The sequence below is a fragment of the Rhincodon typus genome, chromosome 4 (genome assembly GCF_021869965.1).
Source record: "Rhincodon typus isolate 14 chromosome 4, sRhiTyp1.1, whole genome shotgun sequence".
Taxonomy (NCBI): Eukaryota; Metazoa; Chordata; class Chondrichthyes; order Orectolobiformes; family Rhincodontidae; genus Rhincodon; species Rhincodon typus.
The window spans coordinates 112203277-112229698 of record NC_063335.1 but is presented as its reverse complement, the minus strand read 5'-3'; the positions used below and the strand labels follow the sequence as shown (position 1 = coordinate 112229698).

The 26422-nt window shown below is 42.8% G+C and overlaps 1 protein-coding gene across 2 annotated transcripts in view; it reads left to right on the top strand.

Moving 5' to 3' along the window:
• Positions 1 to 16632, top strand: part of LOC109919143 (cadherin-7-like) — a 139312-nt gene extending 122680 nt beyond the window's left edge. For both annotated transcript variants that reach the window (XM_048595788.1, XM_048595789.1), the window contains 3 exons: positions 745 to 862; positions 8269 to 8520; positions 15656 to 16632. In XM_048595788.1, coding sequence (XP_048451745.1) covers positions 745 to 862; positions 8269 to 8520; positions 15656 to 16149 — 864 coding nt within the window. In that variant the 3' untranslated portion in view covers positions 16150 to 16632. The remainder of the gene's footprint in view (positions 1 to 744; positions 863 to 8268; positions 8521 to 15655) is intronic.
• The last annotated feature ends 9790 nt before the right edge of the window (positions 16633 to 26422 follow it).

The following is a 26422-nucleotide window of genomic DNA, read 5'->3' as shown; positions in this document are numbered from 1 at the left end:
TATATTCTACAGTCTCCCTCAATCCCCATGTGTGCGCTGAATTCTGTCTATACCCTGCAGCATCCCTGAATGTGTGCACTTGATGACAGCGCTGTGAAACCTTGGAAAAGTGCCTGACCTCCCCTCGATATTACCCGTTGGGGGCCACAAGGGTCTTGTTTGCTAAAATGGCATTCATGGCCCTGAAGCTATTGTTGCACTGAATTGAACTTTGCAGGGTACGATCCCAAAACCATTAGCTTTCTGTTTTACACTTCCACCGTATCTGTCATCTGCCTTCCTCCAGGACATAAGCTGGTGGAGAACAACTTCCTGAAACTTACCACCAGGGCTCTGAGTCACCCTCAGGGTGTGCTTATTGACAGTAACGCTCTGAGAGAGTATTCAAGCATTGGCTTTACAAGAAACACGATGAAGCACAGTTCATCCTAACGGCAAAACATTGCAGCTGTGCTCCGACCAGCAGCCTGCTAATCAGAGATAACACGCTGTAGAGCTGGATGAACGCAGCAGGCCAAGCAGCATCATAGGAGCAGGAAGGCTGACGTTTCGGGCCTAGACCTGCTCCTCTGATGCTGCTTGGCCTGCTGTGTTCATCCAGCTCTACACCTTGTTATCTCAGATTCTCCAGCATCTGCAGTTCCTACTATCTTTAGCCTGCCAATCAGCTTGTGTTAAAACGAAGGACATGGTGAGGTCTGTGAGCTCTGTGTTTAATCTGATCTTCTCCCTCTCTTACTTTAGCTGATTCAAACCATCAGCGCAGTGGATAAGGATGAGCCATCGGAGAGACAGCACTTTTATTTCACCCTGGCACCAGGTGCTGCCAGTAATCCCAATTTTACTGTTAGAGATCATCAAGGTAGGACACAAGGTGGTATGTCATAGTTAATGGGCTTTATTCCTACTCAGGCATTCTGCAATGATCCCTGCTGTGTACAAGATTGAACTTCTGATACTAACTGGATCTTGCACCTTATCAACACGCTTTCTGGTGTGTGATAGACAATAATTGTGAAGGATACAACAGGCACAGCAGCAACAGACAATCTCATTATTGTAAAAGCAGCTGTTGCAGCTGTTGCCTGTTTGCCAGTCAAAAAGCATCAACTCCTTGTGCCCCTGGAATACTGTAAATCAGCAGCTCCATGCTCTCCTGTCACTCTAGCATCCTTCTGGTTCTTGCTTCTTAAGTGCGACCAATCCATCCACATGTCAGTTGGGACAAGATTTAATTTGCTGTGTACACGTTGTGATGTTCAGCTCCTCAGAACAATCTTATTGTGCTGTCACAATTCATCAGAGGATGTTAATATTTGAGTAGTGGCTTTATTTTCCTTCCTCTCTCTATGTCTCTCTTCTCTTATCCCTTCTCTTCCTCCTCTTCCTTCTACTCCCTCTCTCTATCCCTCTTCTTTCCTCTCCTCCTCCCTCATTCTTTCTTACTCTTTCTCTTCTTTCTCATCCCATCTTTTCCTCCACCCTCTTTCTCTGTCTTCTTTCATTCACTCTCTCTCTCTTCCTCTGTCCCTTCATCGCTGCCTTCCTCCCTCTTTTTCTTCCTACCCTCACTCTCTGTCATCCTCTCTATGAACTCTCCTCCTCCATCGAAATCTTCTTCCTTCTATTCTCTCTCTTCCTCTCTGTCCATCTTCCATCTTACCCTCTTCCTTCACTCTTTCTTACTCCTCTGCTCCTTTCTCTCTTTCTTTCTCCCTCGATGTCTTCCTCTACCCTTTTCCTCCTTCTCTGTCTTCCTCCCTCTTACTTTTCCTTCCTTCACTCTTTTTTCCTTCCTTCCATTTCTCTTCCTTCCGCATTCTTTTTTTCCTTCTTCTTTCACTCTCTTCCTCCTTACCCCTCCTCTCTTTCTTCCTCTCTCCCTTCCACACCCCCTGCATCTCTCACTTCCTTTCTCTCTCTCTCTGGCCCTCTCTCATGCTCTCTATCTGTCTTTCTCTCTTCTTCTTTTTCACCTCTCTTTCTTCCATAGTTGGTTAAATGTTGTTGAAGTCATCTATTGTTTTCAGTGTCAGTATATATTAATGACCCCTCTTTAAATATAGTTTATCCAGAATGGAATTATTCACCCATTCGTAGTCAGGAGGAAGGAACTTGTTCTCAAATGCGAGTATAACAGATGGATCACTTGCTGAATTGCTTTTTAAAGTACCCAGGAACGACGTAAAAATATGACTCAAAGTAAATCCATATCTCTCTATCCTAATTGCCTCACAAGATATTAAAGTCCACAATGAATGGCATATTGATGTATAAAGCACAATAAATCATTACCAGAAAGGAGCATTTGCAACATTATAAAACTGATTGCTTTTTAGATCATAGTCAGATTTAACACAAAGGAAGCTGTTTCTATCAAGTACTTAGATAGATGGAGCGTTTGGCACATTGAGATTCACATGAGATCTTATCAGGAGATGACTTTATACCTTCAGACCAATTAGGATGTGTAAAGTATAAAATCTATCTGGTGGTGTAAATGGCATTACTTCCTAGGAGGATACTATAGGTACATCAATTATTCTTCTTATAAACTTGATTTATCAAGGTTAATTAAAGAAAAATATAATTAAAATATTTTAGCTTTACCTTTTTCCAATCTCTGATTGGTTAGCCTCATGAAAAACCACCTTTAATTTGAACCCATTTAGCCAAAATAGCTTTTCTTCACTTCTCTTTCCCTTCTTCACTTCCCTCCAAATGTCATCTTCTTCATCTCTCTTTTCCTCTATCCTTGACTTCCTTCCTTTACTCTCTCTTCTCTTATCTCCCTCTGCCTCTCTCTTTTTCTTCCTCCTTTCTTCTCATATTCCCTTCCTCATTGATAATGTGATGGAATTGGAGTTATCAAAGGATATAAGTTTCTACTGACTTCTCTGGTCCCCGATAATAAATTTCACATGAACCTTCCGGTCATGATGAGAGAATTGAGAATCATCGTCAAAGTGTTAGATCACACATTCATTTATCTCAGTCAAATAAACTGTGCCCAAAGCCAGCATTGTATGAAAAGATCTGATGAGCAGTTATCGACCTGAAGCATCAATCCTGTTTGCCTCTCCTGGAAACATTTTAAATCTGATAGCAAAATGTGTCCTGCAAAAACAATGTTGTGTCTGACCAAGTTCTGAAACAGACATTGGGCCAAAATCCTCCAAACACTGTACCTTCAGAAAATACAGTATCCATTTAGTGGACACAAAACTGAGTCCTGTGAAACACCACTGGAAAGCACATTCCATTCTCAAAAACAGCCATCGACCATCACCCTTTGATTCCCATCATTGAGCCATATTTCCCTGAATCCCATGGGCTTTAAATTTTCTTAAGTCTGTCAAGTGGGACCTACCAAAATCCATATAGTCAACATCCACTACACTATTCTCGTCAGTTCTCCCTTGTTATTTCCTCAAAACGTTCAATTAGGTTAGTAAGGTACAACATTCTGACTATCCCTGATTAATCCATGCCTCTCCATGTATCACACAATCCTATCTCTCAATATTGATTCCAGTAATTTTCCCACCACCAAGGTCAGACTAACTATTTTATAATTCAGCCTCTCCCTTGCACCATTCTTGAATAGCGGTACAATATTTGCAAATCACCATTCCTCTGGTACCTCACGTGCAACTGGGGAGGAATGGAAATGATCCTTAGAATATCCAACTTTTCATCCCTGGCTTCCTTTAACAATTTTTTTTAAATTCAGTAATGAAATATGGGCATTGCTGGCTAAGCCGGTATGTATTCACCATCCATAATTGGCAAGAGGGCAGTTAAGAGTCAACAACATTGCTGTGGGTCTGGAGTCACAAGGATGGCTGATTTACTTCCCTAAAGGACATAGTGAACCAAATGGATTTTTATAACATTTGACAGTAGTTACATAATTTGGTGAAAATCTGAACTCATGGCCCCACAAAAAGGCCTGGGGTTTTGGATTGCTAGTCCTAGAGTCATAGAGGTGCACAGCACAGAAACAGACCCTTCGGTCCAACTAGTCCATACCTACCAGATATCCTAAATTAATCTAGTCAGTCCTGAGGAAGTGACACCGGACCTGAAATGTTAACTCTGTTTTTTCCTTCACAGATGCTACCTGACCTGCTGAGCTTTTCCAGCAACTTTATTTTTGTTCCTGATTTACAGCATCCGCAGTTCTTTTGGTTTTTATTTCCACTAGATTTGACCCCTATCCCTCTAAACCCTTCCTATTCATGTACCCATCCAGATGCCCTTTAGATGTTGCAATTGTACCAGCTTCCACCACTTCCTCTGGCAAACTGATTCCATACATATTCTGCCCTCTGTCTGAAAACATTGTCCCTTAGGTACCTTTTAAATCTTTCCCATCTCACCTTAAACATTTGTCATCCAGTTTGGACTACCCTGCCCTGGGGAAAAGACCTTGGCTATTCACCCTATCCATGCTCCTCAGGATTATATAAATTTCTATAAGGCCACCCCTCAGCCACCGATACTCTAGGGAAAATAGCCCCAGCCTATTCAGCCTCTCCCTATAGCTCAAACCCTCCAAACCTGGCAACACCCTTGTAAATCTTGGAGGAACACAGCAGGTCAAGCAGCATTAGAGGAGCAGGAAAGTCGAATTTTGGGTTTACACCCTTCATTAGGACTGGGGAAAGGGAAGGAGCTGGGAAATAGAAAGTGGAAGGTTGGGTCTGGGGGAAGGTAGGTGGAATGGTGATAGGTGGATGCAAGTAGGAGGTAGTAGGGATTGGTTAGAGGTAGAGCGGATAGATGGGAAAAAGGATGGACAGGTTGTGTCAGGTCAAGGAGGCGGGAGGGTTGGACGTGGGATGAGGCTGGGGATGGGGAGATTTTGAAATCTGTGTTGATGGGGAGGGAGCTGTAAGGGGGCTTCATGCTTGAACAGTTCATAACTTTACCAACACCTTTCACCCCAACCTCAAATTCAGCTGGACCATCTCCAATACTTCACTTCCATTCCTGGACCTCTCCGTCTCCGTCTCTGGTAACCACCTGAGCACCAACATCTATTTCAAACCCACCGACTCCCACAGCTACCTGAACTTCACCTCCTCTTACCCACCTTCCTGCAAGAATGCGATCCCTTACTCCTAATTCCTCAGCCTCCGCCACATCTGCTCCCAAGATGGAGCATTCGTTCCAGAACATCCCAGATGTCCTCCTATTTCAAGGACCGCAACTTCATTCCTCCGGTGATCAAAACTGTACCTCTTGCGCATTTCCCGCACTTCTGCCCTCAAACCCCCTCCACCAACAAAAATAAGGACAGAATCCCCCAGTCCTCACATACCACCCCACCACCTCTTGCCACCTACAATCTGACCCCACCACCAAAGAGATATTTTCCTCGTCACCCCTACCTGCCTTTCATAGGGACCTACTCACTCTGCAACTCCCTTGTCTGCTCTACACTCCCCACCAACCCCAACCATCCCTGCAACCACAGGAAATGCTACACCTGCCCCTACACCTCCACACTCAGTTCGATTCAAGGCCAAAACAAACCTTTCATATCAGACACGGGTTCACCTGTACATTCTCCAGCCTGGTCTACTGGATCCATTGCTCCCAATGTGGTCTCCTCTACATCGGTGAGACCAAGCGCAGACTCGGCTACCATTTCATAGAGCATCTGCACTCTGTTCATGACAAATGACAACACCTACCAGTTGCGAACCATTTTAACACCATCTCCCACTCCTGGGTGACATGTCCATCCTGGGCCTCCTCACAATGACACCACACGCAAACCGGAGGAGCAGCACCTCATATTCCACCTCAGGAGCCTACAGTCCAATGGCCTAAACATGGCCTAAACCAGTTTCAAAATCTTTCCACCTCCAGCCTCATCCTCTGTCCAACCCCACCTCCTTGACCCAGCACATCTTCTTTGCTACCTATCTGCCCCACCCTTCCTACTGACCAATTCCCGCTACCTCCTACCTGCATCCACCTATCACCATCCTACCTGCCTTCTCCCAGCCCCATCCCCTTCCCTCTCTTTATTTCCCAGCTCCCTTCCCCTCCCCAGTCCCGATGAAGGGTGTAATCCTGAAACATCAATTTTCCTGCTCCTCTGATGCTGCCTGACCTGCTGTGTTCCTCCAGCTCCACACCATGTTGACTCTGACTCCAGTATCTGCAGTTCTTGCTACCCTCCTTGTAAATCTTTTCTGAACCCTTTCAAGTTTAACAAGATCTTTCCTATAGCTAGGAGACCAGAACTGAATGCAGTAATGCAAAAGTGGCCTAACCAATGTCCTGGATAGCCACAACATGACCTCCCAACTCCTACACTCAATGCACTGACCAATAAAGGCAAGCGTACCAACCACCTTCTTCACTATCCTGTCTACCTGCAACTGCACTTTCAAGGAACAATGAACCTGCACCTCAATGTCTCTTTGTTCGTCAGAGCTCCCCAGGATCTTACCATTGCCAAGTGACATGATCACTATACCAATGTCTACCCTAACAGTCCAACTCATCCGGCCCTGGATATTTATCCACCTTCTAGGAGCTCAGACACTCAAGTACTTCCCTTCCCTCCTGCTTATTTTAATATTTCATACTCTCCTCTTTAGCTAGAATGTCTGCGTTATCCCTCTCCTTTGTGAAAACAGAAATTAAATACTCACTTCGCACCCTGCCCACACCTTCCATATCCACATACAAGTTACTGTGTATATCTCTGATCAGCCCAACCCTTCCCTTCATCATCCTGTTGCCCTTAGTGAACTGGTAAAAATCTTTGGGTTTTCCTTCATTTTACCAGCTGGTATAGTTTTAGATCCTCTCTTTGCTTTCCTGATTTACCATTATTGTTTTACCCTGTACTTCCAATGCTCCTCCAAGTTTTCTGATCAAATATTTTCTTTAAGGTTGAGTTAAATATTTGTTTTTTTTTTTCCCTGCTTTATCTTACCCGGTATGTTTCTGGATAACTCGGAACTCTAGAGTTGGCCTTTTTCATTGTCTACCTCCTCACCCAACCATTCATCCATTCACTAACGTTCAAATTGGAACTTCAAACTTATCACACAGCAGCCTACGTTGTAAAATGGGAAGAAGCCTGGTGCTCCCCTGACTCTTCCCCATCCTCACACACTTCTCTGAAGGCCACTGACCAAAACACCAAGGAGAAATACATCGAGCCAGGGAAATGTCTAAGTCCAGTGGCTATCCAGTCATCATTGCTGTTGCTTGGAAGATTAAGTAATAGAGATACAACGGTATCAACAAGATTAGCCCATTCATTTTTTTCGGTACCTTTGTTCCTTTTTGCCTCCAATTTCACCTCTTAATATAACTCATTCAAGAGATCCAGGGTCCTTCTGTTTCTCTTGAACACATCAATGCTAATTCATTAAGGCATGAATAGTGGTATTTGTTTTATACTCTCCCTCCCTTGTCCCATCTCTCAACTTAACACTGTCTTGGCTATTTCCCAATGTCGTCGTGCAAGTACTCAGGTCCTGCATTCTGTAGATTCAGTATCAAGTAAATCCTGTACCCTGACACATTAAAGCCTGAGACATCCCAGGAACAATTTCTAATTATTTGTCTAAGTGAAAAGAAAGCCAAAACGTTTAAACGTATGAGGTTATTACCAAATCCAAACTGTGTTAATACATGTGCATGTGTGTGTCCACACCAGGAAGGTATCTCACAGCCTGCAGATGTTGTTGTGTGACGAGCTGAGGGAATTCTCGTATTTTCTCTGTTTATTTCTGTGTAACCGAGTTCTGCAGTGACTTCAAATCTGTTTCTAATGCAAGCCCTGGGTCAAGGTATTAATCTGTCTCTAGGAAATGAAATTGAACTGGTAGATCATTAAATGGCTGGTCCTCATGAGTGGGATGTGATGCTTGGAATCGAAGCCAAGGTTGATGGTAAGCTGCCAACAGAGCTATGTGACACTGTATCAGTCAGTTGAGACTACTCTGAGTAGTTTGTTAGGCCCTCCTCCCCAAACCAAGACCACCAGAAGTGATAGTAACATCACTGTATTAAGCAGACAAAGTGCACAAGATATCAAGCCTTGTATTTTGTAGGATCTTATAATACACTCATTGTGATCCTTATGATTCAGGTTTTATTGTTGGAGCGATGTTGATATTGGTTTAAGAGGTTGTATGGTCTATTCCTCCTCCATGTTTGTATATTTGATCCACCTGTCACTGCATTTTTCAACTGAACTTTGTTTTCCCTTTGTTCATCATTATCTGTCAGATAACACGGCTGCCATTCTGACTCAAAGAGCTGGTTATCGTCGAGGCGAGCTGGCCATTCACTTCTTGCCCATCCTGATAGTAGACAATGGGACTCCATCGCTAAGCAGCACCAACACCCTTACTATCCGAGTGTGTAGGTGCAGCAACAATGGTGCTGGCCAACTATGCAACGCTGACGCCTTCTTTTTGCCTGCTGGCCTCAGTACCGGTGCTTTCATTGCCATCCTCATCTGTGCCGTGATGATACTGGGTGAGTAACCTCGCAGTTTGTAATGGCACCAGTGTGCCAGCCAATGAGTTGAAAGCGGGGCAGGATTTAAAGGCAGGAATCTTATCAATCTCTGGTTGATTGGTGCTGTGTTCTTGGCAAACTTCAGAGGGGTAGGTAGATACTGAGGAGATGTTTCCCTGGCTAGGGAATTTAGAACCTCAGGTTTTCGGGGTGGCAGTGACTTGGGTTAGTCATCCAGAACCAGAGGCTAATATTCTGCGGGCATGGGGTCAGATACCATCACGGTACATGGTGAAATATGAATTCAATAAAGATCTTGCCTTATGGCCACCATTGTTGGAAATACCCAACCGGCTCACTCATGTCCTTTAGGAAGCAAAATCTGTTGTCCTTAACCAATCAGGCCTACATGTGACTCCAGACCTGGTTAACTCTTAACTGTCCTCTGGACAATTAGGGATGGTCAATGATACTAGTCTTGCCACCAACACTCAAGTCCCAAGACTGAATAAAAGGGGGATAAGAGGCAATCATTCATGACAAGTGGATAGATTTCTTCATTCGATCGATTGTTAAGTCTTTAAAATTCTCCACCCTAGAGTGGATGCTCCATCAGTGAATACATTACAGACTGGGGAGGCTGATTTATGTGTACCAGGGAATCAAAGGGGACGTGGACAGGGGGAAAAGAGGAGTTAAAACCCAAGATCAATCCTGATTGTGTTGAACAGTGAAGCAAGTCTTATCTTCTCCAGCTCCTCTTCTGATGTTAATTGACATGGAACCAAAAAACTCTGAAAAATAATACTTTTACCCTCAAATTCAATCCATTCTTATGGATAAACAACTTTAAATGATTTAAAAAATCACTTTTAAATAGAGAGAAGAATTCATTAGCTTTATTGTCATATGACAGTAAGTTTCTTAATAAATTGTTATTAAAATTTAGATTCTAAAGCTTTTAAAGGTTGCCTCTTATTAGCTCCAAAAAGATCAATTTTATTTATTTATTTATTTATTTTGTGGAATGTGGGCATCGCTGGCTGGCCAGGATTTATTGCCCAACCCTAGTTGCCCCTTGAGAAGGTGGTGGTGAGCTGCCTTCTTGAACCACTGCAGTCCACCTGCTGTGGGTTAACCTGCAATGCCATTAGGGAGGGAATTCCAGGATCTTGCCAGTAAAGGAATGACGATGTATTACCGAGTCAGGATGGTGAGTGGCTTGGACGGGAACTTGCAGGGGATGGTGTTCCCACGCATCTGCTGCCTTTGTCCTTCCAGATGGAAGTGGTCTTGAGTTTGGAAGGTGCTGTCTGAGCTTCTTTAGTGAATTTCTGCAGTGCATCCTGTAGATAGTACACACTGCTGCTACTGAGCGTCGGTGGTGGAGGGAGTGGATGCTTGTGGATGTAGTGCCAATCAAGCGAGCTGCTTTGTCCTGGATGGTGTCAAGCTTCATGAATCATGGGGCTGCTCTCATCCAGGCAAGTGGGGAGTATTCCATCATACTTTTGATTTGTGCCTTGTAGATGGCAGACAGGATTTTGGGAGTCAGGAGATGAGTTACTCGTCACAGTATTCCTAGCTCTTACAGCTACTGCATTTATGTATTGAGTCCAGTTGAGTTTATGGTCAATGATAACTCCCAGGACGTTGATAGTGGGAGATTCAGTGATGGTAACACCATTGAATGTCAAGGGGCGGTGGTTAGATTGTCTCTTATTGGTGATGGTCATAGCCTGGTATTTGTGTGGCGCGAATGTCACTTGCCACTTGTCAGCCCAAGCCTGGATATTATCCAGATCTTGTTGCATGTGACCATGGACTGTTTCAGTACCTGAAGAGTCGCAAATGGTGCTGAGCATTGTGCAATCATCGGCGAACATCCCCACTGTGGACCTTATGCTGGAGGGAAGGTCATTGTTGAAAAAGCTGAAGATGGTTGGGCTTAGGATGCTACCCTGAGGAACTCCTGCAGAGATGTCCTGGAGCTGAGATGATTGACTTCCAACAACCACAACCATCTTCCTATGTGTCAGGTATGACTCCAACCACCGGAGCGTTTGCCCCTGATACCCATTGATTCCAGTTTTGCTCAGGCTCCGTGATGCCACACTCAGTCCGAAACAGCCTTGATATCAAGGGCTGTCCCTCTTGCCTCACCTCTGGAATTCAGCTCTTTTGTCCATGTTTGAACCAAGGCTGTAATGGGGTCAGGAGCTGGTTGGCCCTGGCGGAACCCAAACTGGGCATCACTGAGCAGGTTATTGCTGAGCAGGTGCTGCTTGATAGCACTGTTACTGACACCTTCCATCACTTTACTGATGATCGAGAGTAGACTGATGGGGCGGTAATTGACCAGGTTGGATTTGTCCTGCTTTTTATGTAGAGGACATACTTGAGCAATTTTCCACATTGTCGGGTAGATACCTATGTTGTAACTGTACTGGAACAGCGTTGCTAGGGGAGCGGCAAGTTCTGGAGCACAAGTCTTCATCACTATTGCCAGAATGTTGTCAGGGCCCGTAGCCTTTGCAGCATCCAGTGTCACTAACTGTTTCTTTATATCACGTGGAGTGAATTGAATTGGCTGAATACTGGTATATGTGATGCTGGGGTCTACTGGAGGAGGCCAAGATGGATCATTCAGTCTTATCTTTTGCACTGATGTGCTGAGCTCTTCCATCATTGAGATATTTGTGGAGCCTCCTCCTCCAGTGAGTTGTTTAATTGTCCACCACCATTCATGACTGGATGTGCCAGGACTGCAGAGCTTAGATCTGATCCGTTGGTTGTGGGATCGCTTAGCTCTATCACTTGCTACTTTGGCTATTTGGCATGCAAGTAGTCCTGTTTGGTGGCTTCACCAGGTTGATACCTCATCTTCAGCTATGCCTGGTGCTGCTCCTGGGATGCCCTCCTGCACTCTCCATTGAACCAGGGTTGATCCCCTGGTTTGATGGTAATGGTTGAGTGGGGGATATGTCGGGCCATGAGGTTACAGATTGTGCTGGAGTACAATTCTGCTGCTGTAGATGGCCCACAGCGCCTCATGGATGCCCAGTTTTGAGTTGCTAGATCTATTTGAAGTCTGTCCCATTTAGCACGGTGATAGTGCCACACAACACGATGGAAGTTATTCTTAAGGTGAAGGCGGGACTTCATCTCAACAAGAACTGTGCGGTGGTCTCTCTTAGCATTGAAGTCACCCACCTAGAGTACATTTTGTGCCTTTGCCATCCTCAATACTTCCTCCAAGTGTTGCTCAACATGGAGAATTACCGATTCATCAGCTGAGGGAGGATGGTACGTGGTAACCAAAAGAAGGTTTCCTTACCCATGTTCAACCTGAAGCCACGAGACCTCATGGGATCCGGAGTCAATGTTGAGGACTCCCAATGTAACTCCCTCCCAATTGTATCCCACTGTGCCGCCCCCTCTGCTGGGTCTGTCCTGCCGGTGGGACAGGACATATCCAGGGATGGTGATGGTGGTGTCTGGGACATTGTTTGTAAGGTATGATTCTGTGAGTATGACTGTGTCAGGCTGTTGCTCTCCCAATTTTGGCACTAACCCCCAGATATTAGTAAAGAGGACTTTGCAGAGTCGACAGGACTGTTTTTGCTGTTGTCTTTTCTGGTCCATCGGTTGATGCCGGGTGATCTGGACAGATTCATTTCTTTGAGACTTTGTAGCGATTTGAACAACTGAGTGGCTTGCTAGGCCATTTGAGAGCAATTGACAGTGGACAGCATTGTTGTGGGTCTGGAGTCACATGTAGACCAGACCTACTTGAGGATGACAGATTTCCTTCCCTGAAGGACATTAGTCAACCAGATGGCTTTTTCCGACAATTGACAATGGTTTCATGGTCATCAGTAGTTTCTTAATTCCAGATTTTTTAAAAAATTGACTTCAAATTCCACCATCTGCCATGGCGGGATTCCAACCCGGGTCCCCAGAACACTGTCTGGGTCTCTGGATTAACAGTCCAGTGATAATACCACTAGACCATCATCTTCGCTTTTTTTGTAGCCTTTTCAAAAACCTGCAAACAGACGCAATTCACCGAACATGGTGAAACATTCATTCGAAGACGGTTGCATGCGTGATCTGTTTTGATGGATAGCCATCGATGCTAAAGATCATGGTAACAAGGGTTCCACTGTCCTGTAATTAAATTTACATATCCACACTTTTGCAGCAGTTAAGCTGATTTTGAGAAAATTGCCATGAATGAACAAAACAATGTGACTGAGGGGAAACTCCAAGCCGGAGAGTTTAATTTCCTCACAGCAAATTCAGCAAATGCATGATATTCTTCATTACACAGGGAGAGGGTGAATAGGCTGGGGGTGTTTTCCCTGGAGCACCGGAGGCTGAGGGGTAACCCTATAGAAGTTTATAAAATCATGAGGGGCATGGATAGGGTGAAAAGTCAAAGTCTTTTCCCCAGGGTAGGGGAGTCCAAAACTAGAGGGCATAGGTTAAGAGGAGAGGGGAAGGATTTAAAAGGGATCTGAGGGACTTTTTCACACAGAGGGTGGTGTGTGTATGGAATGAGCTGCCAGAGGAAGTGGTGAAGGCTGATACAATTACAACATTTAAAAGGCATCTGGATGGGTATATGTATGGGAAGGGTTTTGAACGATATGGGCCAAATGCTGGCAAAAGGGGCTGGATTAATTAAGGATATTTGGTCAGCATGGACAAGTTGGACCAAAGGGTCTGTTTCTGTACTGTACATCTCTATGACTCTATATCCACTATTTGTTTTGCTCATCTGGGAATCGGCAAGGCAGCCAATTTTTGATGCAGAGTGATGCCAACAGCGGTGTGTTCAATTCCCACACTGGCCAAGGTTACCAAGAAGGATTCTCCTCCTCAACCTCTCCCCTCACCTACGGCATAGTGAGCCTCAGGTTAAACCACCACGAACCAGTCCTCTCTCTCTCTAATGAAAGAGTTGCCCACCATCTGGTAGGACTGTGGTGACTTTACCTTCTTAAGTTCAGGGACATGCAGCTGTAAGTATACTTACACGTTCATGGAACGGAAAGACCAGCAAAACTTAGAAGTGACTATTCACTGATCCAAAATGACCTTGTATAAGAAACAACTATTTCCAAGTTTGACTGGTTTTTATTTCCACTGACAGAATTCTACCTGAGCAACAAAGCTGAAAACAGAATAACAGCTCAGCAAAAATTTGAATTACGATATAGCTGCACTAACTGAAGGTTCTGAGCAAGGAAAGCTTAGTTATTCATGTTAGATCTTGACTTTTTCATAATTGCATAGAATTTGTTGTTTGCATCTTCATAATTTTGCATATTTCTTGACTGCATTGCAATCATGTTACATATTATTCACTCTGCAGGTGTAGAGGTTTTATGAAGCAAATATATTGGCCTGTTTCTATAGAAATTGTCTTTTTATAAACCATGCAACAAGCATTTTACAGTAAGCAATTCACAGAGAGGCTAAATTCTCCAAACAGATAAGCAGCGGTGAAAAGTCTTCTCAACTGTTCTTCTAAATCAGGTGGAAGCTTCAAATGCAATTGAGGATAACTTACACTTTTTCATTTGGATCATAAACTGATTGACTGGATTGAAAATTCTAAATTGGATTCTTCATTGCACCAGCTTATATCACAAACCAGTACGGCTATAATCTAATCCCTTTAAGTTAGAGAGCGCTTTCAGAAGCACACATCCCGTTCTGGTGCTGTCTAGCCAGACATCCTCATAGTAGCTTCATAGTAATGTCCTGCCTCCCTGACCCATGACGGCAAGCGTCTTCTTTACTACCTATCAACTTGTATTACCACTTTCAAGGAAATGTAGACTTGTACTCCAAGATTCTTCTGCCTATCAATGTTCTTAAGGGTACTGCCATTTACTGTATACTTTCCTCTTGCATTTGACCTCCCGTAATACATCTCCTCACACTTGTCTGGATTAAGTTCCATCTTCCATTTCTCCAGCCAACTTTCCAACTGATTGATATCCTGCAGTATCCTTTGACAACCTTCTTCACTATCCAAAACCCAACTTGTGTGTCATCTGCAAACTTACTTATCGGATCAAGTGCATTTTCATCCAAATCATTTATACAAATTCCAAACAACCGAGATCTCACACTGATCCTTGTGCAACCACTGGTCACACATACCTCAGTCAGAAATACACCCCTCCCTCTGTCTCCTATGACCAAGCCGATTTTGTATCCAACTTATCAACTCACCATGGATTCCAAATGACTTAATCTTCTGAACAAGCCTACCAAGAGGCTCCTTGTCAAATGCTTTAGTAAAGCCCACACAGACAGCATCCACTGTATTAACCTCATCAATCATCTTCGTCACTTCCATGAAAAACTCAATCAAATTCGTGAGACAAAACCTACTCCACACAAAGCCGTACTGACTTTCCCTACTAAGTCCACAATTTTCCAAATGCAGGTAAATCCTATCCCTAAGAACCTGCTCCAATAATTTCACGACCGCTGATGTAAGATTCACTGGCCTATCATTTCCTGGGTTATCCCTCCTTTTCTAAAACAAAGGAACACCGTTGACTATTTTTCAGTCTTGCCTGAGGCTTAGGAGGGTAGAAAATTCTCTGTCAAGGCCCTAGCAATCTCCTCCCTTGCCTCCCTCGGTATTCTGAGATAGATCTCATCGGGCCCTTGTGACCTGTCTATTTTAATGTTTTTCAAGACACACAAAACCACCTCCTTCTTAATACTGATGTGCCCTAGAATATTGGTTTACCCCTCCCTAATCTTACCATCACCCACATCTTTCTCCTTTGTTGAATGAGTTGGATAAGTGTAATGTTTTCAGAAATCTTCTCTGGAATAAAAAGTTAAGACATGCGTTACAACCAAGAAAAAGCTCAATTTGATTCCCTTTGAAGCATTAATAGTCACTGTACACATTTTTTTAAAATCTAACTTATGTAAGCAAGTGGAACTTGAACAGTTAGATAGCACTGGGGCAACTTGACCTTTTACCTGACCCAGGAGTAGGGACATTACCACTAGACCCCACCCAATGATCGCTATATAATGCGTTTGGACAACCAGGCAGTCCACCAAGAGATTGAGTGGCCACCCTGATGATTTTCTTTCCTGTTTTTCTCCTCAGCACTCGTGTTCCTCCTACTGGTACTCAGGCGGCACAGGAAAGACCCGCACTTTGCCGGCGAATGTGACGACATCCGTGAAAACATCGTCAGGTACGACGATGAAGGGGGCGGTGAGGAGGACACGGAAGCGTTCAGCATGGCCACCTTGAGGAACTCGCGGGTCAGGTGTGGCTGCAGAGCAAGGAGAGATGTGAAGTCCGACATTCCGTCAGCGTACAGGCAATCACTCCGTGGGATGCCGGATCAAGCCGTTTTCCGAGAATTTGTCAGGGAGAGGCTGAACGAAGCTGACTCTGATCCCTCGGCTCTGCCTTTCGATTCTTTGCAAACGTACGCATTTGAGGGGACTGGCTCTGTTGCTGAGTCCTTGAGTTCTTTGGCTTCCTCTTGCATGGGCTCAGATGAAAATTACGATTACCTCAGTGACTGGGGACTATGCTTCGGAACGTTGGCGGATCTGTACGGGGATAATGGAAATCACCTGGCTACATGAAACAAGGAAAGGAGAAGAACATTGAAATTTCATGGCTAGGAATATTCTTCTGACTTTGCAATTCTAATGTCAAGCCTCCCTCCTCTGCAAGTGTGTAACTGAACGTTCGGCCACCAGAGATTCTCTGATCACTTCTTTCAAATACCAGAAAATTATTTGCAGCGCACCTGAGTTTCTGAAATGCTTGTGCATCCATTAGAACCCCAATATCCAAAAGTTACCTGTGGTCAGGTGGTTTGCACCTAGAATTCTTTATCTTGCTTGGAAGATAGTGTAAAACCTCTCAGGAATCAACCGAATAGGGTATGAGCTTTCAACTGGAATCTGTTGAGCAGATACTCATCTTCCCAATTCATTCTCATTCCACGATCTGGTCCAGATTTTGGGACTTCTGTAACTAAAGGAACAAAGAAGTGAAATATTTATCATACTGCCCAGGACAATCACTAATGTCACAGGTTCACTAATGTCCTTTAGGGAAGGAAACTGCCATCCTTACCTGGTCTGGCCTACATGTGACTCCAGACCCACAGCAATGTGGTTGACTCTTAACTGCCATCTGGGCAATTAGGGATGGGCAATAAATACTGCCTGGCCAGTGACACCCTCATCCCATGAATGAATAAAGGAAAAAAAATCATGGAATTGATCAACATGAATTCAAGTGTACAAATAAGACTAGCCTAGGATCACTCTCCAAATGTATTCATTTTGCACAAACTTCATAAACGTGGGGTTTAGTCTGGGGGTGGTGCAGGTGTGGATCAGTTATTGCATTAGCCTAGAAAGTTGTGTTTTAAACATTCACCCTTGAGCACATGATTCAGACTAGCACCCCAGTGGAGCATTGTGGAAATGCTGCACTGGCAGAGGTGCTGTCTTTCTGATGAGATTCTCCCACACAAATGTCACAGATGTTCCTCATCTATCCCTTCCTTGATGCTCCTTCGAACAGATTATTTGGTCACTGCTGTTTGTGGGATCTTGCTGTTCATGGTTTATCTGTGTACAACATTACAACAGTGACAACAGGTCAGAAAGTATTTAATTGGCTGCAATAAGCAAAGGGCATCCTGAGGTCATGAAGAGCAAGTTCTTACTCACAATTTGAAAGTTATTGTTTTGATTGGCTATGTGTTGTCATTAAGAGCACTCAATATCAAATTCTGTAAAGTATGAATGTGCTAATAGCTTTGTTTTAACAACTGAGGGAGAAAAAAGACAGGCACATTCGCCTCTTTCCGCTGCATCAAGAGCAGTAATTTCAAGCCTTTGATACACGTTCCCTTGTGAAATATTCCTTTTGTTTTCAAATTCTTTGGAAAACTAGAATGGACATCTGTGGCTGACAATCTCTCGCTGTGATGGTCAACAGTATTTTTGTGTTGAATTTTATGTAAAGAATAGTAGAGGAAGTTTATGACTCATGATTATGATTATGACATTTTTAATTCTCTTGCTTTCGTACTTCACTTGTTCGGAGAACATTTGGGCTTATTCAGGAGAAAGATGCTGGGAAACTAAATGCTTGTTATTTTTGTCACAGAGTGTATGCATCAAGTGTCATCAGCTCTGCACACTCCAGAACAAAACTTACTCCAATTTAACCCAATCTCTAAAGATCATTCATTGCTGCTTCACTGTAACATTAACAATTCAGTTTGATTACTAACATATGGGATGGCTTTGTGACTTGTCAATGCCTGGCTAGGAAGTAGCATTGATGCTAAGCAAGATCATTTAAAATACGACCCTGACACTTTGCAACAATAGAAACACCCAACTCATTGTCCTGAGTGTGAATCATCAAAATCTCTTCAGTCCCTGTTTGCGGGGTTTGTTTAGTTCAGTTGGCTGGATGGCTGGTTTGCAATGCTGAATAATACCATCAATGCAGGTTTAACCTGAGCCAGTGCAGGAGTTACTATGAAGGTCCCGCCTTCTCAATCTTAGCCCTCGGCTGAGGTAGAGTGACCTTCAGGTTAAATTCACTGCCAGTTGAGGGAGTGGGACTATGGCTTTACGTTTAGTTCTTTTTGTCGATATTTTAATTTTGAGTTCTGCCTTAACAGTTTCTTCAAACAACGCATGCAATCTACCCCCATTTATCATAGAAAGAGACCAGGTGGGTTTTTGAACTTCTCCCAAGCTTCCTTCTACCCTGATTCTATCTATAGTGGCATTATATTCATCTCTTCCTTTCTCACCCCAGGTTTTCTTATTTTATATTCAATCATGGAATATGGCTGTCACTAGCTGAGCCAGCATTTATTGTTCATCCCTAATTGCCCAGAGGTGGGGTTAAAAGTCAACCACATTGCTGTGGGTCTGGAGCCACACGAAGACCAGACCTGGTAAGGATGGCAGTTTCCTTCCCTAAAGAACATTAGATGGTTTTTCCTGACAATTGACAATAGTTTCCTGGTCATCATCACAGCCATCATTAGACTCTTAATTCCAGATTTTTTTTCAATATTGAATTCAAATACCACCATCTGCCATAGCAGAATTTGAACCCAAGTCCCGAGAACATTAGATCAGTTTCTGGATTAATAGTCTAGCAATAACACCAGTAGGCCATTGCATCTCCTTCGCTTTTCCGTTACATCATTCACTTCAATCAGGACATGTTATATTTGTAGTCACACTCGGTAACTAAATCTTTTCTGAATTCAGTACTGGATTATCAATGATTATCACCTCTTGTTTTGGATTCTTCTATAAATGGAAACATCTTCTCAGCCTCTTTCTCTGTTAGTACCGCCCTTCATTATTTTGAAGAGCTTGTGTTACTCCTCTGCAATAATGAGAAAAAAAAAATCCTTGGCTCATTTTGGAGGAATTATAGATTGATAGAGTAATTTAGGGATAAGAGGAAGACCGTTCTGTCTATTGAGTTTAGGCTAGCTCTCATTGTAGCGATCCAGTCCATTGTCTGCAACCATCCCCTTTGTCCTGTCAGTTTATTTGCTTCATGTACCCATCCAAAGTTTTGATGAAACCAATGATTATCTTTGCTTCCGCCACCCTTGGTGCGAGGCAAGCTCTACTGCTGAGTACGGTAACTTTCCACTTCACATTTCCTCTACATCTTTAGCCGAATTCCTTAAATCTATGTTCTGTTCACTTTTGCACCATCAAGTTTAAAAGAAGAATGTTTCCTTGTCTTGTAAGACTGTATCAAATTTCCCCTCAATTTACTCCAAGGAAAACTGCCCCAGCATCTCCAAACGAAGTTAATAGACAAGCTGTCCCAAGACTCTAAAAGAAGTATTACTAAAATAATGACAATGAGTAGGAGAGGTGACATAAATCACTGGAAAAGATAAGGGATTTTCAGGGAGCAAGAAAGGTAGTGGAGAGCTTGGGATGTTGTTTAGATAAAGATTGATTTCTTTTAAGAATAATAATTTATACACAAACAAAATTTTTTTTAAAATGTAAATTGTTGAGATCAATGGATCTGTCAGTGAATCTGATGGAAAATGGATGAAACCTGCACATCTATCGAGAAGTCGGGGGGACCAAAAAGTCACCACTACCTCCCAAATCCTGACCACTATCCACAAGGCCCAAGTCAGGAATGTGATGGGATACTCCCCATTTGCCTGGGTGCAGCTCCAACAACACTCGGGAAGCTTAACACCATCTAGGAGAAAGGAAATTGCTTGGTTGGTACCTCATCCACCAACTTAAAACATTGCTGGAATTCTAGCAAGTATAGTGTTAAACTAGAATGCAGAGAGAGGCGACTGCATATGTCCTAACTCTTTGAAAAAGCTATGTCCAACTATTCCTACTCAGAATCACAGAATCACACACTTGTTACGCTGCTCAAGACGCCTTTTAACCTATCATGCCTGTACTAGTACTTCAAGTGAGGACCATTACTTCGTGTCAAGTTCCTGTTTGTTTTCTTGCACACCATTTCTATCCAAACAATCATCCAATGCCCCTTTTGAATGCCTCAGTTAAACCTGCTTCCACCACATTTTCAGGCAGTACATTCCATAGCCTAACTACTCCAAGTAAAAAAAATTCTTTTCACAAGAAGATTTGCTCTTCTTGCAGATCATTTTAAATCTATTCCCTCCCCTTCTTTCTCCTTTTCAAATGAAAACATTTTCTCCCCTTCCACTCTATCTAGGCTTCTCATGATTTTGATAACCTCTATTAGATCTTCTTATAACCTTCTTCAGTCCCAACTTCTTCAATCTTTCTTCATAACTGAAGTTTCTCATTCCTGGAACCATTCTTGTAAATTGCTTCTGCACTTTCTCAAGTATGTTCACATCTTTCCTATAATGTCGTACCTGCAACTGTACACAGTGCTTCAGCGGATGTCTAACAAGTGTGTGGTACAAGTTTAACATTGTCATCTTGTTCTTGTACTCTATTCCCCTAGTAATGAAGCCCAAGATACTGTATACTTTATTAACAATTCTCACCATTTGTCCTGCCACTTTCAATGGTTTGTGCACAGATATACTCAGCTCCTGCACTACCTTTATATTGGTATCCCTTATTTAAATTGTCTTTCAATGTCCTTCCCACCAAGGTGCACATTCTCTGCATTGAACCACATCTGCCACTTATCTGCCCACTCCACCCAACTTGTCAATGCTCTTTTGGAATTCTACATTGTCCTCCACACAGTTTACAATTCTTCTGAGTTTCGTGTCACCTGAGAACTTTGAAAGTGTCACAAAAGGGGTGGCGTGGTGGCTCAGTGGTCAGCACTGCTGCCTCACAGCGCCAGGGACCTGCGTTCAATTCCAAACTCAGACAACTGTGTGGAGTTTGCACATTCTCCCTGTGTCTGCATGGGTTTCCTCTGGGTGCTCCGGTTTCCTCCCACAGTCCAAAGATGTGCAGGTTAGTTGAATTGGCAGTGCTAAGTTGCCCGTAGTGTTCAGGGATGTGTGGGTTTTCCATGTGAAATATAGGGGACAGGAGGGAATCTGGGTGAGATGCTCTTCAGAGGGTCAGTGTGGACTTGATAAGGTTGAATGGCCTGCTTCCACACTGTAGGGATTCTATATCCTCCTCATACTAAGATGTAGATCATTTATATGTATATACATATTACATTGTTTTATTCCTAATTCTCTCCATCCCCTGGTTTTTTGACAATTACATGGGACCTACATCCTCTGGTTTCTGATCCTCCCGGCAAGTTACTGTGCTGAGGGCGCAAGTGGTTAGTAATCTCAGGAGACAAACATTTGGTAGCTTTGTGCATCATTTCTACAGCTTCCATTTTAACTAAGCCATTGATACATTTGAAATAATGGATTCGCATCTTTGTCAAATAGAGTTGATCACTGCATATGAAGGTTCTTGGTGTCAGTATGCTAATATTGTACTCAGTGTTTTCTAATTTAAATATATATATCTTTCTCCTCATGACACTAGACACTATTGTTAGTCTAAAAACTCACTCTGAGGGCAAGAAGGATATCTGAACATTGTGTCAAATGGCTTCATCTGAATTAATGATCGGTGTTGTGAGGAATCGGTATGCATTTGAATGCAGCACTTTAGCTGACAGTACCTGCTTTTTAACCAATTATCCTTTAAAGGGATCAGATGCATTGAGCGTGCTGTGGACAAATAAGTTCCTAACTCAACCCTGGCAAAGACTATCAGTGGCAATATTTCCAACAATTGTTCTAATATCTACAGAAGTGCACCTGGTAGAGGGAAAGAGAAAATGAGAGAAATAAAACATAATTGTAGCCATTTCTGTAACTATTGTTGTGGATAGAGTCTTTCATAGAGGTAGGCTGCTGTATACAGTAATTTTAATGGGACTCAGAAACTGTTGAGACCAAGCATATGTTGAGCCTGTTCAAAATGTTTTATGGCCAATGTTTGCTTTTTGAAAACTGTTATCCAAAACGTACTTATTCTTCAATCGTATTTCTGTGTATCTTAAGTATATCTTGGCTTTACATTTGAATTCACTGTTGAAAAATATCTACAGGATCATTTGGTTGGAAAAAGATACTTTTCTTGCACTCACCTCTGCTTCAACATTGTAAGACCATAAGGCATTGAGCAGAATTAGACCCTTCGGGGCCTAATTGAGCCTGTTCTCCCATTCACTGAGATCATGACTGATCTGATAATCCTCAAATCCACTTTCTTGTCCCACTGTCTACAAGGCGCATGTCTGGTATCTGATTGAACACTTGCCCTGAATGATTGCGGTTCCAACAAATTCAAGGAGCTTGACACAATCTAGAACAAAGCAGACTTCTTAACTGACTCTCCATTAAAAACCTCCAACATTCACTCCCACTACCACTGATGCACTTCTGACCCCAAGAGGACAAAGGCAGAAGATACATGGAAGCACCACCATTTGCAAGTTCCCCTCCAAGATACAAACATGCTGCCTTGGAACTATATCACTGTTCTTTCACATCACAGAGTCAAAATCCCTGCACCTGATGTACTGCAGCTCAAGAAAATGGCTCACCACCACCAAACCAAGGGCAATTAAGGAAGGACACCAAGTGCTGGACTTACCTACAGCCCACAAATGGATATTTCTCTGATTATTTGTATCCTGAGATAAATATTCAACTGGAGTAAATGCAGAATACTGGAAATCAGAAATACAGAACTGAATATACAGGAACTCACTTGCCACTTCAGCTTAGCATCGGTAAGATCATGGTCCTGACATCAGAACTTGACCGATGTCAACCTGGACAGAGTGACTAATTGCTGGAAGCTGCATTAATTACATTAATAATGTGGCAACTGATTGACCTATAGTTTACAACCAAGAAATACTGAAAACCGACTCAGTTATTGAACACTCGCTGTATGAAATGTTTAGATACCAACATTTGGGCTTTAACCTTTGTCCATGCTGTAGAATTGCTGGGGCGATGCTTGGTTGCCTGTGGAATCCTTATTGCATATATTAATTTGAAATGTATTTGCCAAATTTTCTATTTATATATATACACAATATCTAAAAATAAAATATTTTGTCTGCAATAACAGACTCAGTACATCGGATTTGCACAAGAGAATATTAGAGTGCACACAAAGATAAAGGTGCAGTAGGGGTAATTTACAAACCTGCTATTGCAATATGATGGTACAAAGCCTACAGAATGGAAACAGGCCATTCAGCCCAATGGGTCTATGCTTATTTTTATAGCCTACCTCAGCCTCCTCCCACCCTTTCCTTTTCTCACCCTAATAGCATATTCTTCAACACCTTTCTCCTTTGTGCACCTCTCCAGCTGCCCCCTGAACTGTTTAGAAAAATCCCAGTACCCACAGCAGCACTTAAAAAAAAGCAGAGTCATGCCGCACAAAAGAGACCTTTCAGCCCATCAAATCTGCACTGACCCATCTACACTCAACCTACTTTCCAGCACTTGGCCGATAGCTTTTAATATGATGACATTTCAAGTGCTCACCCACGTAATTTTAAAGGTTGTGAAGCTACTCTCCTCAACTACCCTCCCAGGTAGTGAATTCCAGATTCCTACCACCCCCGGGTGAAAACATTTTTTCCTCAAAATCCCTCTAAACTTCCTGTCTTTCACATTACTATTGAACCTTCAGTGAAGAGAAAGAGCTGTTTTCTAATCCCTTGTCCTTGCCTCTCAAAATTTCATACACCTGTAGAGAATGGATCTAAGTTGCTCTAGTTGGATAAAATTTAGTTAGGCCACATTTGGAATATTGTGCACTATTCTGGTTGCCACTCTACCAGAAGGATATGGAGGGTACAGAAGTGCTTAACCAGGATGTTGCCTTGTTTGGAGAGTGTCAACTGTGAGGAGAGTTTAAATAAACTTAGAAGTGTCTGAGGAAGCGTCACCGGACCCGAAACGTTAACTCTGACTTTTTTCTACACAGATGCTGCCAGACCTGCTGAGCTTTTACGGCAACTTCTGTTTTTGTTCTCGAATAAATTTGGTTTGTTTTCACTTGAACATCGAAGGATGAGTGGTGACCTGATAGAAGTTTACAAAATTATGAGAGACATGCATAGAATGGGTAGATGGAGTCTTCTTCACTGGGTAGAAATGGAAATAGGTTTAAAGTAAAATAGGGTAGGAATAAAGGAGATGTGCGAGGCAAGTCTTTTACACAGAGCGTGGTAAGTATCTGGAATGTGCTGCCAAAGTTAAGCGGTGCAGTTACAACATTTAAAAGGCATTTGGACAAGTACATGAGCAGGAAAGCTTTAGATGGATATGGGCCAAATGCAGGCAAGTGGGACTAGTTTAGTTGGGAATTGTGGTCAGCTTGGACGAGTTGGAACAAAGGGTCTGTTTCCGTGCTGTATGACTCTATGATTCTACAGCAGAGGTGGATACAATTGCAATGTTTAAGAGGTATCTTGCCAAATAGATGAATAGGGAAGGAATAGAGGGATATAGACCACATAGGGGAAAAAGGTTTTATTTTGGAAGATGTGTTATTTTGTTTTAGAAATGTGTCTGCACAGTCTTGGTGGGCTGAAGGGCCCGGTGCTGTGCTGTACTTCAGTCAAGTCCCCTCTCAGCCTCTCTTTAGAACTAAAAATCTCCATCCCAGGCAACATCCTGGTGAATCTCCTCTGCACGCCCTCCAGTGCAGTCACATCCTTCCTTTAGTGTGGTGATCAGAGCTGCACACAGTACTCCAACTGTGGCCTAACTAAAGTACTGTACAGTCTCAACATAACTCCTCCTTCTTATACCCTATGTCACAATTGATAAAAGCATGATCCTTATCCACATAGATGCAGATTTACCCAGCAGCTTAACTCCTGTGTTCAACACGTACACAGAGGAATTGCCTATGAGTCTATTAATATTTTCTTGCAACAACTGAGGCAGCAGAGTTATCTGTTTCAAGATGGCTTTACTCAGCTACCAGGAAATATGTGGAAGTTCTGGGATTTGGATATCATTATCTCTCCCTGCAGTAATTGCCTGTAGAAATCCCCAGTGAACCGAATGTCAAATAGACACTTTGCTCACTCTGCTTTGTTAGTTTTTGCTGAACCACATAAGATCCTGAGGGGACTTGGCGTGGTAGATGTGGATGTTTCACCTTGTAGGAGAGACTAGAACTAAAAGACATCATTTACAATGAAGGGGTCTCCTACCTAAGGTGGAGACGAGCAGAAATTATTTCTCCCAGAGGGTCAGGCTTCAGTTTTTCCCCAGAGAACATGGAAGCTGGGTCATTGACTACATTTTAGATTGAGTTAGATAAGGGAGACAAAGGTTATCACGAGGAGGCAAGGAAGCTGTGCTGAGGCCACAATCAGATCTGCCATGATCTTATCAAATGGAATTGAATAGCCTACCTTGCTCCTAGCTCTTACATTCAGACATAATGTTCAGATATCTGTTCTCTTTTGGTTTTGTATTAAGCATTGCAATGTTCTTATAACCACTTATCACAAAGTTATTCGCAATTGCTCCTGTGCCAGACATACTGCTGCATACAAAATAGGCATCTGATGAGAAATCAGTGCCCTAATTGACCAGTAAGCAAGCTAAACAATAAGCCTGTAGATCGCTGATTGTAACTCACAATCACGTAACCACTTTACAGAAAAAGATATAAATGACCAGAGAATAATTGCAAAGATTGACTGATAAGAATTTTCAAGGATAGATTATTGCCTTTTTAGAACTTCAACAAATATTATCCTTGTATTCAGGGCTACTGATCACTCCATTACAAAACCTCACTCCCTTTAGACCCAGTGAGTTTCAAATGGTGTGAATTTAATGGCTGCTACAGACTGCACCCAAATCCACTTAATGTCGGGGGAGAGCCATCATATGACTACAGAAAGCCAGCCAGCATACAAAATACAATTGCATTTTTCCAAACATCCCCTTTCCAGAAGAAAGTGCATGTCATATTTTTTCATTTACAAGGTAGGTTACTCATCTTTGTGCTCACAAAGAAAATTTTAATTCTCTTAAACATTGCATCAACTCTAGACAAATCCATTTTTGTAAATTTCTACACATACATATATAGTCGTCATTCTGCAAGATCTGATTGACTGTTTCTCTAATATCTGGTGATTCCTTTGTGTCCCTTTCAATAAGGAAATTTGCCATCCTTACCCAATCAGACTTACGTAGTGACATGTGAGCAGAAACTAGCAGCAGGAAAAGGCCATTCAGCCCATCAAGCTTGCTCTGCCATTCAATTAGATCATTGTTGGTTTTTGATCTCAATGCCATACTCCAGCTCTCTCCCCCGAGCCTCTGGAAATCTTTTTACA